We start from the raw sequence: 18143 nt of genomic DNA on the forward strand, positions 1-18143 counted from the left end.
CGCATTATGCCATTTTCTATGGATGGGCATTAATATTGTACCCAACCCAAGACTGCCACCCCAATAAATCCACTGGGGTGAGCTTGACTATCCCTTCGTACAAGGTCTAACTACCCCTGCGATAACTGTGTCATCAAACTCCTAAAAGCCCAGTCCTGTTTTCTTCATGAAGCTAAAGGCCCGGTCCCACTGCACTCATGGATGCAAAGAGGATGTAAAACGTAAAAAAATCTTTGCCATCCGTTGGAAAACGCTATGCATCCGTTGTGTACTCATTGCATACGTGCTTCATACGCTCTATCCATCGAGCATTCGTCCACTGTGATTTCATCCGCGCAAAAAGTTTTGAGCTGCACAAAACTTTTAGAACGGATGAACTTTCCGCCGTGTACGATGTAAATCCGCGACATATACGAGCAACAAACGTTCTATGTCCGTTATCATCCGTTAAACGTCTGCTGTATCCTCTCTGCATCCTCTGGGCATCCTCGCAACTCACATCCGCTGCAGCTGAAAATGGAAAGAGGGAGGAAAGATAAGGTACATGAAACGTCTATTCATCGTTAGTAGCACGGAAATAGAAAGGATGTAAGCGTATGCATCTCGTATATAAAGTATTCAAAACGGACAAAGCGTTTATATCTGGGATGTATCTCGTATATTTAGGATGTCTGGAGTATGTCTAGAGTATGTAGAAGGACACCTAGCGCAGTGAACGGTCTGCATCTGATATACATCCGCGCAACATCCCCTTTGTTTCCGTTAGGCGTACGTGATGCAGCCCCTTCACCCGCTATGCATCCGCTCTTTCTGCTATGCGTCCGCTTCTCAGTTATCACCGGTAACCCCTTTGGAGCTGTCATCCACTTCCATCCGCTTTCATCCGCTAGGCTTCCTATGAACATGCATTTAACATCCCCGCTATATACTACCCACGTCCGTTCTTTTCCGTTCTGTTTTCGCCAATTTTGTCCATTTCTGGAGCGGATGAAAACGGATAGAGCCACCCCCGAAATTTTGCTCGTCCGCTGTGTCCTTTTTGCATACATTTTGTGTCCATCGGCCAGTGGGACCGGGCCTTAACAGCACAACACAATTTAAAGAACAGTGCAAACTTTGCAAATTAAATCCATTAATTTAATTTTAAAAATTAATATAAATATTTAGTGCTGTATTTTCCTTCAATAAAAGTGTCCAAGTTGGATGTCAGTCTGCTTTATGCCGTCAATATATATATATATATATATATATATATATATATATATATATATATATATATATATATATATATTTTTTTTTTTTTTTTTTTTTTGTTATCTAAATATTGTCTTCAAAACTGCCTTCTTTGTTTCGGTTCTTTTCAAACCCGTGTTGAAGATACAGCACTATTTAGATCAGCTGTAACATATGAGTACATTTTCATATTGCCAGTCCTAATCCAGACTAAAAAAAAAGGGGGGGGGGGAACAAACGTTGTATAACGTATAACTTTTACGTATAACGTTAACTATTAACTGCTTCTTTAAAACCGTAAAATGTTTACCAAAGAAATGCTGCATGTAGCTCAGTGTTCAGTAAGTCCTGCCTCCTCTTCATTTTTATTGGTTCCCCTGACCAGCCAATCAAATTACTTCTGAGCCTTAAACGGTTTGAGCCTGAAATAACCCGCCTCAGACATGGCTGACTGCTTGAGGAAAGTCCCAGATGTGGAAATCGACGCGGAGGGGAAATTTAAATACATTTTAGTGAGAGTAAAAGTTAAAGGCGGAACTGACCACAAAGACATAGTGAGGGGCACAAAGAGTGCTGAGTACCACAGTAAGTTAATATCTCGAGTTTAAGGAGGAACTGCTCTGATGGTGTGCTGTAACATTACTGCGGGTGATTGGCTTTCAGAAGAACAGAACCACTGCACGCGGAATGTGGAGATCATAACACACACACACACGTGTTTACACATTTTGTGTGAGCTGCGCGTGCACTCCATGTTTCTGACCTCTGCACCGTGGTTATGAACACAGGATCACGCACAAGTTATGGACTTTCTCCTGAAACTCGACTCGCAAATGAATGCTCACTTTTTAGCGTGTTCTCTTTCAATAGCGAATACTGTGAGTTATCAGAGTTATTGTTTAAATAAACTGCAAACTAGAAGGTGTACTTCCGGCCAGGGATTCTACAGGAGCTGGCGGTCACATGACGCGCCCAGTTTCACCATAGCAACGCTTTACTACCCTAACTAGCTAGTATCGGCCAAATAACTAAACTAGCCTGCTACCTAGATTAGTTTTATGAGTAATACAGATTAATGAAAGCTTGTTTTGAGTATGGGGAAAGTCAGGTTAAAAAAAAGAAACCTTCAAACTCCAAAAATACCGAAGCATCCAAGAAATCAGTCCCAAAAATCTTAAAAAACAAATAAGAAAGCAAAAGAAAACAAACATAATAATTAACTGTTAGATTCTGTAATCCATCCATTATCTGTAGCTGCTTATCCTGTCCTACAGGGTCACAGGCAAGCTGGAGCCTATCCCAGCTGACTATGGGCAAAAGGCGGGGTACACCCTGGACAAGTCGCCAGGTCATCACAGGGCTGACACATAGACACAGACAACCATTCACACCTACGGTCAATTTATGCTGTGTTCACACTTATACCGGTACGAAAGTGGTATAACTGTATCAATACAAAGCATACCGGTACAGTTTAGTGCATCTGTCCACACTAGCGAGAAATGTTTGCAGTTTTCTTTCACGGTAGTTGAAATGCATGTGCGCGAAATGTTTCCGTGGTTACCGAGTAACTTCCTTCCGAGAATATATGGCGGATGAAACAACGTGTGTATGCTTTTTGTTGTCAATGTACAGTCTGTATTTCTGGTGGTTATTTATTCAGTCGAATTGTATAAAACGCGCGAGGCAGTTGAGAGAGAGAGAGAGAGAAACAAACAAATCTCCGTTCTTCACTATTTTATTCAGCGAAGACATTGATTGAGGTGTGTGACTTTGCGCATGCGCATTATATTTGTATCAATACAGAGCCGCTTCATCTGTCCACACTACAGCGAAGCGCTACAGTACCGATACTGTACCGGTACGAAACCCATACATTTGTGGGTTTCGTACCGATACAGTTATACCGCTACAGTACCGGTATAGTTGCTAGTGTGGACAGGTGTTGCAGTACGAAAGTAGTTTCGTATCGGTACAAAATCCCTAGTGAGGACAGGGTATTAGAGCCACCAATTAGCCTAACCTGCATGTCTGTGGGGGAAACCAGAGCACCTGGAGGAAACCCACGCAGACACAAGGAGAACATGCAAACTCCACACAGAAAGGCCCTTGTCGGCCTCTGGGCTCGAACCCAGGACCTTCTTGCTGTGAGGTGACAGCGCTAACCACTACACCACCGTGCCGCCCATTCTGTATTACAAGTTTTGAGAATCTCATCTCATTATCTCTAGCCGCTTTATCCTGTTCTACAGGGTCGCAGGCAAGCCGGAGCCTATCCCAGCTGACTACGGGCGAAAGGCGGGGTACACCCTGGACAAGTCGCCAGGTCATCACAGGGCTGACACATAGACACAGACAACCATTCACACTCGCATTCACACCTACGGTCAATTTAGAGTCACCGGTTAACCTAACCTGCATGTCTTTGGACTGTGGGGGAAACCGGAGCACCCGGAGGAAACCCACACGGACACGGGGAGAACATGCAAACTCCACACAGAAAGGCCCTCGCCAGCCACGGGGCTCGAACCCGGACTTTCTTGCCGTGAGGCGACAGCGCTAACCACTACACCACCGTGCCGCCCAGTTTTGAGAATATAATATAATAATAATAAACTTTATTTGCCAGGTATGCGAACACACACGAGGAATTTGACTCTGGTTTCACTTAGCTCTCTTAGTACAAACAGATAAAAAGCGTAGACAAAAACAAAAAGCTATGTACATGTAGAAGGGTAAATATATGTATAGGCAGCATAGTGCAAGGATGAATTAGTAAATATAAATATACAGTGTGCACAGAATGACGGTATGAGTGTGCAGATATTTCACATTTGATGTTACTGATATTTGAGTCCGGTTTTAGCTGTTCATCACAGAGATAGCCTGAGGGAAAAAACTGTTCTTGTGTCTGGTTGTTTTTGTGTACAGTGTTCTGTAGTGTCTCCCAGAGGGGAGAAGTTTAAACAGTTTGTGACCAGGGTGTGATGGGTCTGCAGAGATGTTACCTGCCCGTTTCCTGACTCTGGACAGGTACAGGTCTTGGATGGAGGGCAGGCTGACACCAATAATTTTCTCTGCAGACCTTATTGTCCGTTGCAGTCTGTTCTTGTCCTGTTTGTGACCGATCCAAATCAAACAGTGATTGAAGAGCAGAGAACAGACTGAATGATGGTGGAGTAGAATTGTGTCAGCAGCTCCTTAGACAGGTTGAGCTTCCTGAGCTGGCGCAGAAAGTACAACCTCTGCTGGGCCTTTTTGATGATGGTGACTGTGTTGGTCTCCCACTTCAGGTCCCGGGAGATTGTGGAACCCAGAAACCTGAAGGTTTCAACAGCAGTCACAATGTTGTTGGTGATGGTGATGAGCAGCAGGGTGGGGGGGCTGCTCCTAAAATCCACTGTCATCTCCACAGTTTTGAGCGTGTTCAGCTCCAGCTTGTTCTGACTGCACCAACAGACCAGCCGTTCAACCTCCCATCTGTATGCAGACTCATCACCGTCTCGGATGAGGCCGATGACTGTTGTGTCATCTGCAAATTTCAGGAGTTTAACAGACGGGTCTCTTGAGGTGCAGTCGTTGGTGTAAAGGGAGAAGAGCAGTGGGGAGAGCACACACCCCTGGGGAGCACCAGTGCTGATAGTCCAGGTGCTGGATGTGATGCTCACCTGCTGCTTCCTGTCAGTCAGGAAGTTTATAATCCACTGACAGGTGGAGGAGGGCACAGTGAGCTGGGTGAGCTTGGTGTGAAGGATATCTGGAACGATGGTGTTGAACGCCGAACTGAAGTCCACAGACAGGAGCCTGGCATACGTCCCTGCAGAGTCAAGGTGTTGCAGGATGTAGTGCAGTCCCATATTGATTGCATCATCCGCTGACCTGTTTGCCCAGTAGGCAAACTGCAGGGGGTCCAGCAGGGGGTCTGTGATGTCCTTCAGGTGTGACAACACCAGTCTCTCAAAGAACTTCATGACTACAGATGTGAGGGCTACAGGCCTGTAGTCATTCAGTCCTGTGATGGTGGTTTTCTTGGGAATCGGGATTATTGTGGAGCGTTTGAAGCATGAGGGGACTTCACACAGCTCCAGGGATCTATTGAAGATCTGGGTGAAGATGGGGTCCAGCTGATCAGCACAGACCTTCAGACAGGAGGGTGACACACCGTCTGGGCCGGGTGCCTTCCTGATCTTTTGTCTACGAAAAAGCTGACAAACATCCTCTTCACAGATCTTGAGTGCTGGTGTGGGGTCAGAGGTGAGAGGAGGCAGAATAGCAGGGGGTGCGAATGAGTCTTTAATGTCTGAGGGGGGGAAGAGGTGTGAATGTGTCAAATCTGCAGTAAAACACATTCAACTCATCAGCCAGTTGATGGTTCATTGCAGTATTGGGGGATGGTCTCTTGTAGTTGGTAATGTTCTTCAGGCCTCTCCACACTGACGCCAGATCGTTGGCTGAAAGGCTGTTTTTGATCCTTTCAGCGTAGCTCCTCTTATCTGCTTTCACCTCTTTCGTCAGTCAGTACGTTTACATGCACATCCAAATCGAGCTGCTGTCGGTAATCGAGCAAAGGGTCCCAGCAGGGGTGCCAGAGAAATCCAATCCTACATGCACACAAGGAAATCGAGCTATTGTGTGAGGTACATTGTGCACCCGAGCCACAGGTGGCGCTACATGCCCCATTGTGTTGGTACACTTCCAGTTGTCATCATGAAGAAGAGCTATTCAAGAGTATAAACAAAGTTATAAGTTCCGTGTTCACAAGAAGAGTGTTTGTAGTTTGTATGTACGAACAGAAGTGTTCCTAATAAAGTGGCGGCTAAGGTGAAGTGTCATGCCGACCGAGGCTGTTTTTTTTTTTTTTTTCCGACCGAGGCTGTTGTGTTTCCCGCTTGTGGTCTCGTCACTCGTCACTTCCGGAAGGGGCAGTGCTGAAGTAAGTAGCTTGACTATGTAGCTCGACAGGGTATACATGCACTAAGTAGCTCGGCAAAAATCGCATAATCTAGGTCGTGTAGCTCGATTACGAGAAATCAAGTTCGGTTCAATTTCAGCCTAGCTAAGGTGTTTCCATGCCATTTAGAACTTCGATTTCAGTCGAGCAATGGCAGAAATTCGATTTTCTCTATGTGCATGTAAACGCACTGAGTGTGTTTCTGGTCTGTTTGTACAGGACTCTGTCCCCACTTCTGTAGGCCTCCTCCTTGGCCTGGCGAAGCTGCCTGAGTTTTGCAGTGAACCAGAGTTTGTTGTTGTATGTGTGGAAGGTCTTGGTGGGCACACACATATATCCTCACAAAAACTGTTGTAAGATGTCACGGTATCAGTTCATGCAGGTCTGAAGCTGCAGCCTCAAAAACACTCCAATCAGTGCAGTCAAAGCAGGCTTGTAGTTCCACTTTGGCCTCATCAGACCATCTCCTCACCGTCTTTACCACAGGCTTAGCAGATTTCAGCTTCTGCCTGTGAATTAATAATCCCTGTGTGTCTGCCACTCAGTGACTGGTTTCCTCACAGGCCTAGGGATGACGTCATTGACACAGAGATTAATTCAGAGATGTTTCTCGGTTTATTTTAAGTCAAACGTGAGTATAAATTCACACAAAAAGGTTGGGGTGAGGTGAACATAATTGGTCAATTTGAATAAAGAAATTCATATATTCTCCAACTGTTTAAGACAGAGCAGCAAATTATATGTGTAGAAATGGAAACAGGAGTTCAGAACACTGCCAGATAAGGAGTTGACTTTGGGTGCAGAAGAATACACAATGAGAGCTCTGTGTGCTAGTTGGAACATCCTGTGTGTTATGAAAAACAGAGTAACAGGTGCACCCAAAGATTAATCTTATCACACACACACAGTCAGACAACCATTCACACATATGGCCAATTTAGAGTAGCCAGTTGACCTAATCCACATGTTTTTGGACTATGGGAGGAAATCAGAGGAAACCCACACAGGCACGGAACATGAGAACATGCAGACTCCACAGAAAGGCCCCAGTCGGCCATGAAGTTCAGAACTAGAACCTCCTTGCCGTGACACGACAAAGCTAACTGCTGCACCACTATGCCACCAATATCTGTTTCCTTTTTGCCTATTTTATATCCCATACAAACTTTAACAGCCTGTCTGACTTTGGAGCAGAGCAATAAAACATCTCTGTCTCTCTGCAAACACTGAAGGGGTCTGAATCCTTTCCCAACCCACGAAATAGTAGCTATTTAAAGTAGCTTTATTTTTTGAACGGTAGTCTGAGTACACTGCAAAAAGTGGATTAAAAACATGTCAAATAAAGTGTCCAGCAAGTGTACCCAATAGTTAAAAATTTCCAAGTATCTGCACATACAATACAATTTCAGTGTCATTGCTATACTGAGATGGTCCACCATAAAAATATCTGATTAGTGCTGTCCCTTGCCACTGATGTGTAGATTGTGTGCATCATAAGGTGGGATATAGTCAGTAATTGTATAAATATAAATTGTATATGTTTACCAAACAAAACTGCCATGAATGTAGTGATAAGTTGGGTGTATCTCATGAACAGGTACCGAGTGCATCTCAATGCTAACCTTTTAGAGATTTAAAAAAAAAAAAGATACGAACACCTCATATTACCTCATCTCTCTCGATTTAGATCACATCTTTGAAAAGTTGAACCCTGCTATGGACACTCTAGGTCTGGAGTGTACCTGCCTTGGTGGTGGAAAGATAGAGCATGACAGCAGCAAGAAGAAACTAAGAGTGTTTGGAGAGTCTACGGTAATTGAACACAACTTCATTATTATAGTTAGTAAAAAAGTTTCAGTTTCCCTCAAAATGTGTTTTCATGTGTAGCCGAAACATGTTTTTAGGGCTATGGAAAGGCTGACCATGCAGTCACAGTGGAAAAACTCAGAGCTGTCTTCAAAGACTACGAGATCACAATGGAATGAAAAAAAAGAAAGCAAGAAGATGGTGAAGGGCTGACTTTTATGATGTCTTATCTGTTTGCCATCACTGTGCAAATAGTTACCTTTCTGTATTCACAACAATACTTGTGTTACTTTCTGCAGGAAAGATGTTTATCAGATGGAGATAAAAAATAAATGTAATAAAGCTATGTATTTTACTGGTTCTTTCTTCAGCTCTACTCTTCCCTAAGTCCTCTGAGATTTTAACAGTGTGACATGAAGTTCATAGAGGAAATGAGTGTGTAGTTTGTACTCTGAAAAACATATCCTGGCTCCATCACAGAATGTGTCTGTCTGCTGGGAGGCGAGGAATAGTACAGATGACACATATCATGATGCTTCTGGGTCACTTTCAATACTGGAATGTTTAAATTAATGCATGTTCTTACTCTGCAAGTACACATCACATTGAAGAAGATACTGGGTTGATTACACAAATAGCTGCTTTAATCAAGCACAGATTAGGAGAAGTTCCTTTTCCTCTCATCTTCCTGCTTTGTGTGCCAGCACTTCTGGGAACAATAGAATAGATTTTAAAGGTGCCAGACACGAGTTTCAACAGATCTTATCAGCTTTATAGCCAAGCGTAAACCAAATAGTTTTCCCGTAACAAGACTTTAATTAATCCAATAAGACTTAATATCCTAAATGCATTAATAAATCAAAAATACTGTTTTAGATCATGTCACTCTTTTAGTTCAATGATGTTTATGACTCAATGATAGGACTTTAAAGTGCTGATGACACGTTTTTGACATCTTTGGCGATGTTTTATAACATAAAAAGTAATTCCCGATGATCCATATATTAATTCACGAAGGCGCCTATTTTACAAGTTACGATAAAAAACACGGCTATTTGGGCAAATTTGACGGGGCTGCAGCACCCAGGAGACGAATGAGGAGGAGGAGCTATATGACGTCAGCGAAATAATCTTCCTCCTAACTTACCAGTTTGTTGTTGATGCGACAGGTGTTCAGTTTATCACTATTAGTATTATTATTATACATTATTTTATATATATATATATATATATATATATATATATATATATATATATATATAAAATAGTTATTATGCCTTCGCGTTGTGTTGCCGGCTTTTGCTCCAAAACCCACAAGGATGGGGTAAGTTTATTCAAGTTTCCCAGAGATCCCGAGCTGCATGCGAAGCAAGTCAGGCGCACTCGTGACAAGTGGGAGCCCTCACCAACATCCGTCCTGTGCTCTGAACACTTGGATTTGGATTGTTTTGACACCCTTCCCAGCTTAAAAGAATCTCTTGGGTGTTCAGTTCAGCACAAATGTGTGTTGCTACCATCAGCAGTGCCTACAGTATTCCGGAGGGGGTCTACTAGTAGCTATGCCGGATCCAGCAGTCGCCTGGGACAAGGCGCAGGGGTGATAGCGTTCCGGCGCCGCGCCGGATTTCCGGCGTACCGTAGCTGGGGAAAAAAAAATAAAAAATCTAGTTCGCCCATTGTCCTGTGTCATTCTGAGATGCGCAGATAGACAGTAAAGGGAATTCCGAATTCCCTTTACTGTCTATCTGCGCATCTCAGAATGACACAGGACAATGGGCGAACTAGATTTTTTTTTTTTCCCCAGCCATGGTACGCCGGAAATCCGGCGCGGCGCCGGAACGCTATCACCCCTGAAGGCGACTCCTCCAAAGACAGTCCTCCTGTCAGAACATGTGTTGAGAAACGACATAAGATAAAGGTACGTAGAGCTATAGAGTGCTCCGACATGATGCTAAAAATAGTAACCATGCGGTCTGCGCGGCCATCTTGGAAGTGACTCGCTCCAGAGCGCTCATAGAGTACACATCATAGAGTACACATTCATGATAATCATAAATGTAATCATAAAGTCGGCGTGATATCAGTCATGTATTTGCTTGTGAAAGCTTGTGGCTTTCATGTAACTGCCGCCTAGCAACGAGAGGCAAAGGGTAAAGAGGGTACCGTAGGTTATCATAGAGTCTATTCGGAAGAGATCAATACATGATTGCTTAAAAATTAGGTATTTTAATAATTTGCATCTGTTTTGTGATTATCGTGACACTTGTGTGTTATATAGAACTCTATGTCTTATCAGCACATCGAGGATCTTCCACCGGAGGCTTTAGCAAGTACTTGTAGCAACACTACACTTTACCCTTTGCCATGCGTTGTTAGGGAACGGTAGCAAGTACCCCGATGACCGACTTCAAGAATATGTAGAAAAAATTTAGAAATTATACTTTCCAAAAGTCGTTTGAGCTTAGTGTATTGCATTTCCATTTATATTGTAGGTTCTTGCTGATGTTTTTGCGGAGTATGACGCAGCTGCTGAATCAGAAGCTGCAGAGTTTGTATGTACTAGTTGTGAACATTCACATTATTATCAATCTCATTTATTTAAAATCAGATAAAATCATGCCATCATGATCACTGCTTAAAGAACCAGTATTTGGTTGTTCTTTTGTTCAGAACTGTGATGCCAGCTGCCAAGTAGACCGGTGTTTTCATGCGCCATTTCCATTGAGTAGAACAGCCAGTGAACCACAGCGTGTTCTTCCGCTGACGTCACAGCATGGCCGCGAGCCACGGACCCAGTTTTCTTGCGCTGTGCAATTAAAAGTTGGATATTCGCGTAACAACAGCTTCTTTTCATGCAATTATAATAGAAATCTAACATGTTTGCCATGTTGTATAGTTTATTTAAGAAATTGCATAGAGTCATGTTCGTGTCATCAGCCCTTTAAGGAATGCGCTGAAGCTTTTTAGCATATAGGTACTGTGAAACAGTCTATATAAGCTCTGTAAAATGCTTACAAAATAAAGTTTATACTAAATAGCAAAAAAGAACTAAAGAGCAGTAAACAAAAATGTAAATCAAATTAATATTTGATGTTACTGTCATTTGACATTTCTGCAGAATTTCATGCACACCGACAGCCTTAATAATGTTTTTAATCTGAAAGGTGGTCCATTATTTAATTTATTATTTGCTGACATTAAAAATTATCTGCAACATTTTTTTAATGAATGAAAATCTGAAATTTGCACTTTTCTACTGACACACTAATACAGAAGACAAAAAAAATCATCGAAGCCAAATTTGATGTATAATTTTTAGTCAGTACTGTACTTGGAAAGGGCCAGTCTTAATCTTTTGTGACACAGAGGAAGAAACTCCCTCTTTAGGCAAGCCTCCTTACAAGAACATCATACTGGTTGTGTTCTCGTAAGTGCAGTGATAATCACAGGAAGTTTTTAATGTTTCAGTAGATACCACAGGAAGGTGATATTTATGGAGGTGTGTGGGCTTCCACATGCTCACTCACCTACGGGAATTTAAGGGCTTCTTTCTATTCAACAGGAGCTTAATTGCAGTAGTATGAAACTGGCAAGATAAAAATGGCTTTCACCACTGAGCCACTATTGGCCTAAAAATCAGTAGTAGGTATTTATAAGATGTTTTAGAGGAAAACTCCTCCCTGAAATGCATGACATATTTTTTTGTTTAAATTGAAATATTGTGATATATATATATATATATATATATATATATATATATATATATATATATATATATATATATCCTCTTAGGCGCTGTTTACACATACCCGGGTATTTTTAAAAATGCATATTTTCTAAACTCCGTTTTCCAAAATAACTTCGTGCACACAGCTGCGTTTTTTTTTTTTAATTATGTTTATATTGATCCGCATAAATACGCTGTCAAGAGCTAAGTCTTGCGCAGTCTACCCTTGTCAGCCAGGTAATAGAGTGTGCAGGCAACTTTTTTGACGACATCGACAGAAGCGGTATGGTTGTAACACATTTTTCTTCAGCACATAAAACTCTCATTTCTTTTTAAACTACAGTTGTAGAACTTTTAGGCAAAGTACCCACATTTGTCTACTGCAGTTTGCAACCATTTAAATCTCCTCAACTACATCACAAAATTTGTCTGATTATGTCAAATACAGAGTGTACCTTTGTTACAACCTACCCCACTACTGGGGTAGGTTGCAACACGTATTGGGGTAGGTTGTAACAGGTAGTTAAAACACAGAAAAAAAACAACAGAAGTCCATTTCATATGCCGATTTATTGCATGAACATGGAAAATAGATTCACCAACTATGTTGTATGACATACAATCCACTCTCCATATTGAAAATCCTGAGATCCCTGGTCTTTCAACAGTTTATACTTCTGCCAATATCTGTTAAGGCTAACATGGCAGATGCCATGGTTTCTTGCCACTGCCCTTACAGATGTACCTTTCCTAATCTCTTCTGCTGCTCTTTTTAGTAGTTTAGCATCCACTCCACGAGTTGTTTTCCTCACCCATGTTCTAGGCATTCTGCAGAATTATCAAAATCACAAAAAAATCTTTTTTGTATGTAAGGGGATGGTTGTAACACTTTCAAAAAACTTGTTACAACCTACCCCACCACTGTCATCCATTGCTTAGCTAGCTGTATTAGCATGGTGCTTTGACATTAGCAGGGGATAAGTACACCATTCTTTACCTTAGAGACTGTAGTTTGACCTGATATAACTCATACAACGTTACCTACAATGTGTAAAGCACTAGGAAAAAAAATAATATTAAAAAAAAGTTACTTTCTTACCTCAGACTTTGTTTTTTTCACTTCTCTCCGTGAGAACTTGCGCCAACGATTTCCAAATGTCCATGCGTGGTCGAAAAAGAACTATGAAGAGATTCTAATTGCCACATGACTTGTATCTTATCCCTGATTGGTGGAATTAGTGGCGTTACAACTCCCCCCGTGTTACAACCATACCCGGTTTCCCCTACACTCACCCTGTATGTACGGACGTACCAACTCTGCGAGTGACAGGAGTGAGAATCGCGACATTCTGAAATTTTCCTGCCATTCCTCCGGGACAACAACGCCATTCTCGAAATTCTCCCACCAGATAGCAGTCCGTCCAGGTCGAACCCAAAATCGCCGACGCTGGCGGTGGTACGGTCGGGCTCTTTTGGTCACCAGAAGCTCCGCAATTGCTGTCCTCCGAGCCCTAATGCGTCTCTGCTGGTCAATGAGCTTTATTCTCAAAAGCAAACAGGCGAATATAGCTCTTAATAACAGAAATGCTGCTACTCTGAGTGTTTCCATGGTTGTCATATGTACAATGGTCGCTCTTTTGTGGCGCGAAGATTACCTAAAACTCCGTTTTGGTCTCTTTACACACAAACGCAAAACGGAGTTTTCAAAAAATCTCCACTTTTGCCAGGGTTTTTAGAAAGAATCGTTTTCAGAAGAAAAAACTCCGTTTGTGTATAAACGAAAGACACAAACGAAGGCAAAGGTCTGCGTTTTTAAAAATACCCGGGTATGTGTAAACGGCGCCTCAGTAAAAAGGGTTCAAATAAATCGACCTTTTGGTAAAGTAGCTTCATCTCACACCGAAAAAAATGAGAAAAATTCAACCTTTAACTGAAATAAATTTATTCAGAGAAAAACAAATCCCTCATCAAGAAATGATTATTTTCAATAAAAACAAATGTGCCACTACTATTGGCACCCCTGGAAATTATATTGAACACAATGTAACTGAAGCATGTTTCTCATTTTATCTTTACAAAGGGTGCCAATAATCATGGAGCACACTGTACATTATGATATACTAAGTGATTCTGGTGTTAATTAGTTGGTTGATGCGGTATTTTCACTGCTTCTGTGACAATTTAGCATTTGTGTACCCCATTGATGTCACACGGTGGCATTGCTAGCTCAGTTTCAATGACATTTAACAAGAGAAAAGTTATTCATCTTAAATAAAAGGGACAATGGTCAGGTTTCACTCTTAGCATCTTAAAAAAAGAACAAGAGCTTATTTTCTCATTCACCATTTTCCAGCAATGTTTAATGTTGTATTAATGAGAAATTTGATGTAAATGTAGTGGAGTCTACAAGTTCCAGAATTCAATGCAGCTAGACAACACAGTTACCCACTGAGTTACAGTAGAGTCTCAGCAACTTGGCTCGACTAGTTAGCAGTGTGACAGATGGCAAGCATGACGGCACAGACGATACTATCAGCATAAATGTTTGGGTGCACTGTCAGAAATAGAGGGACAGTAGGAGTCCGTTTCTGTCCCCCAAGATACAATCTACAGTAATGTACCCCCCTTGGGCTCATTAATAGACCTCAAGGTAACTTTGTGTACCTTTTTAGGGAAAAAATGTACATATATGTTCCCAAGCAGTATATAAAGGGTACAAATTAGTACCTTAGAGGGTACTGCCCCAGTGACAAGCCATTGTACCCCTAAAGGTACAATAATGTACTTTATTTTCTGAGACTGTGGAATGTAGAGATGAGGATGTGAGCAAGCTAGACAGACTAAAGGACTAAAGTGCTGCTCTATCATTCTCTTTAGGTTGAATAGACTTTCCACTGGCACAACTGTTAGCAAGCAGTCCAACAGCATTGTGGGGAATGTTGGAAACCGTTAACCAAAGAGAAAACAGGTCAATATATAGATGAAAAAAGTTTGAAAAAGTCAACTGAGTATATAGTTACAATATATATATTGTATGCCACTGAAGATCAAATGTTAATTAGAAAGATTTATATATTTCAGGGGGATTTTTTTTTTAAATACAACAGCATTCATACATCCCAGTTTACCAAAACAAACTATGCCTGAGGACCCTCCAGATCTGTTCCTTTACCTAATTAAAAAAACTATTAACAAAAGGCTTGACTAAACAAATATGTTTTCAGCCTAGACTTAAACACTGAGACTTGCAAGGCTGTACCATAACTGTGGGACTTTGTGAGAAAAGGCTCTGCCCCCTGCTTTAGCCTTCACTATTCAAGGTACCAACAAATAGTCTGCACCTTTTGATGTAGGTAGGAATGGTGAGACATAAAAGACCAGAAGTTTGCTCAGGTACTGTGGTGCAAGACCAATGCTTTATAGGTCAATAGTACTAGTTTATAACCAATGCAAAATCTGATTGGGAGCCAATGCACTGTGGATAAAATGGGAGTGATGTGGTCATATTTTCTGGTTCCAATAAGGACACTTGTTGCTGCATTCTGGACTATCTGGAGCTTGTTTATGCCCCTATTGGAAAATCCAGACAGTAAGGCATTACAATAATCCAACCTAAAGGTAACAAAGGCATGAACTAATTTTTCTGCATCATGTACTGACATCTCTTTTACAGTTGAACTCAAAATTATTAGCCCCCTTTAAATTTTGGAACATTTTCCCAAATATCCTCCAAATGTTTAAAGCATTGATAAAAATTGATATACACAAACAATCACCAGTACTATTCAGATGTTTGTGGTGCATTTTGGAATATGAAATTAGTTTTAGGCTGTCTTTATATGAAATAAGGTAAAAATGAGTTGGTCAAAAATATTAGCCCCCATGTGGATTCTTGCTTTTAAAACACAGTTAATTAACCAATCAGCTTTTAAACAACACCTGTGCAATCAATTGGCTTCCTAGCAACACCTGTAGTCAATTGGCTCCATTCAACAGTTTAAAAGGACTCCAAGGAACAGGGCATTTGAATGAATGAGGAGGATTACTATTTGTCACAATGCTGAAGACTAAAGAAATAAGTCTTGAACTCCGACAAAAGATTGTGGAGGCTCATGACAAGGGCCAAGGCTACACTGCCATTTCGAAGAGGTTTACAGTCTCCAGAACTGCAGTTCGGTGCATCATTGCCAAGTACAAGGAGACAAATTCGGTCAAGAACAAACCTGGTCGTGGACGCAAGTGTAAGATCTCAAGAACTCTGGAAAGAAAAATTGTCAGAGATGTCCGTAAAGAGCCCCGTACATCTGCAAAGGAAATTGTTGCTGACCTGGCCTCTTCTGGAGTTTGTGTGTCAAGGCACACTGTTGTGAGGGCTCTTCATCGGAAGGGGCTTCGGGGCTATCGTCCCAGAAGAACCCCCTTACTAAAACATCGTCACATCAAAGCCCAACTAAAGTTTGCCCGTGAGTACTTGAAGAAGAAAGATGAGTTTTGGAAGTCTGTGCTTTGGTCAGATGAGACGAAATTGGAGCTGTTTGGGCATATGGACATTGCCTATGTATGGCGAAGAAAGGGAGAGGCCTTCAACCCTGTGAACACAGTTCCCACAGTTAAACATGGTGGTGGCAGCATCATGCTGTGGGGCTGTTTTGCAGCCTCAGGTACAGGCAGTCTGGTTCGGGTGCATGGCACCATGAAAAAGGAAGATTACCTAAAAATACTGAAGGAAAACATGCAGAAGTCTGCTCTCACTTTGCGCTTAGGTCGTCGTTGGGTCTTCCAGCAAGATAACGACCCAAAGCATACATCTAAAATAGTCCAGCAATACTTCAAGGATACCAAGACCAATGTCATACAGTGGCCTGCACAGAGCCCAGATCTCAATCCAATAGAAAACCTGTGGCAAGTGCTGAAAAAGAACGTCCATGCACAAAAACCATCCAATTTGGGCCAGTTGGAAGAGTTTGCAATGGAGGAATGGGCCAAAATTCCTCAGGAGACCTGTGCCAACCTAGTGAAAAACTATTCCAAGAGGTTGTTGTCAGTTGTGGGTCAAAAAGGGTACACAATTGACTACTAATGGTCAGGGGGCTAATAATTTTGAACATCTCACTTTTGCTGTTTTTGGTTGAAACTCAGTGTGATAATAAGATATCGTAATGAAACTTGTTGGACAATGTCTTCATAGTGCATTTATTTCAAGAATAAAAACATTTGTTGTCAATGGTCATTTTCATGGAGAAATCAAGAATTATGTTCAATTCCACAAGGGGGGCTAATAATTTTGAGTTCAACTGTATGTGTTCAAAGAAGGCTATCATAGTTATAATATCTACATGAGCTTCAAATGAAAGACTGGAGTCAATAATTACACCAAAGTCTTTTACTGCTTCACAGCATGAAAGAGAAAGGCCATCCAGAGTTACTATGTAATCAGAAAGCTTACTTTTAGCTGCATTGGATCCTAGTACAAATGTCGGTCATCTGGTTTACAGATACAGGTCAAGAGCTTCAGTTAATTTTCACATCCAAGATCAGAATGTATGGGATGTGATTTCAGTGACGTTGACCGTGGCATTGTTCTTGGGGCGAGATGGTCTGGTATGATTATTTCAGAAACTACTCATCTCTTGGGATTCTGATGCAACACTGAGCATAGACTCACTGAAACAGGACAGTTGTAGATTGGAAAAAGGTCAGGTGATGTTTTTCTAATTTTCAACTCTCCCCACATCCCATGTCCACTGTAGCCTCAAATGTGTGTTCTTGGCTGACAGGAGTGAAACCCAATGTGGTCTTCTGCTGTGCATTCTGAGATGCTTTTCTGCCCACTATGGTTGTAATAAGTTGTTTTTTGAGTTCCTGTAGCCTTCTGTCCTGTTCTTCTCTGATCTCTCTCTCATCAACAGTGTGTTCTACATGTAGAACTGCTGCTAACTGGAAGTTTTTGTTTGTTTTTTTCATACTGTTCCATGCAAACTCTAGAGATGGTTGTGTGTGACAATCCACGTTACATGATCTCCATATAAATACATTTGTTCCTGGATGGCTCCTAAATTTGTTGGAAAACATACCTAAACAAACAGCATCATCAAGCTCAAAGAGCTCTCAATACAAGTTATTGAAGTGGCCAGCTGAATGTATAATCCCAGTGAAGTCCATTTCAGTTCCAGGTTGAAACATTTCTCAAGTCCTAGTGTCCCTTTTCACATCAAAACAGCCCATCTGACACCAATAACCATGCCACTGTCAGTTACAGAGATCACATTTTTCTTCATTCTAATGTTTGATGTGAATATTAACTGAAGCTCTTGACCTGTACCTGCATGATTTTATGTACTGAGCTGCTGCCATATGATGACTGAATGGATAACTGCATAAATGTTTACAGGTGTTACTATTGAAGTGGTTAGTGATTGCCTGTCA

The 18143-nt window shown here is 41.6% G+C and overlaps 1 protein-coding gene across 1 annotated transcript; it reads left to right on the plus strand.

The window, feature by feature from the left end:
• The first annotated feature begins 1648 nt into the window (after positions 1 to 1648).
• Positions 1649 to 8340, plus strand: si:dkey-51e6.1. Its single transcript, XM_060917339.1, has 3 exons — positions 1649 to 1818; positions 7872 to 7996; positions 8089 to 8340. Exons 1-3 carry the CDS (start codon positions 1677 to 1679, stop codon positions 8167 to 8169), a joined length of 348 nt encoding a protein of 115 aa, XP_060773322.1. The 5' UTR covers positions 1649 to 1676; the 3' UTR covers positions 8170 to 8340.
• Positions 8341 to 18143: the final 9803 nt, after the last annotated feature.

This window comes from Neoarius graeffei, chromosome 3 (genome assembly GCF_027579695.1).
Source record: "Neoarius graeffei isolate fNeoGra1 chromosome 3, fNeoGra1.pri, whole genome shotgun sequence".
NCBI lineage: Eukaryota > Metazoa > Chordata > Actinopteri > Siluriformes > Ariidae > Neoarius > Neoarius graeffei.

Excerpts from the sequence above, each read along its gene's own strand:
- si:dkey-51e6.1 (XM_060917339.1), top strand. The coding sequence starts at position 1,677 with ATGGCTGACTGCTTGAGGAAAGTCCCAGATGTGGAAATCGACGCGGAG. Across the intron at positions 1,819-7,871 it reads AAAGAGTGCTGAGTACCACA|ATCACATCTTTGAAAAGTTG; the intron begins GTAAGTTAATAT and ends CTCTCGATTTAG. Across the intron at positions 7,997-8,088 it reads GAGTGTTTGGAGAGTCTACG|GGCTATGGAAAGGCTGACCA; the intron begins GTAATTGAACAC and ends ACATGTTTTTAG.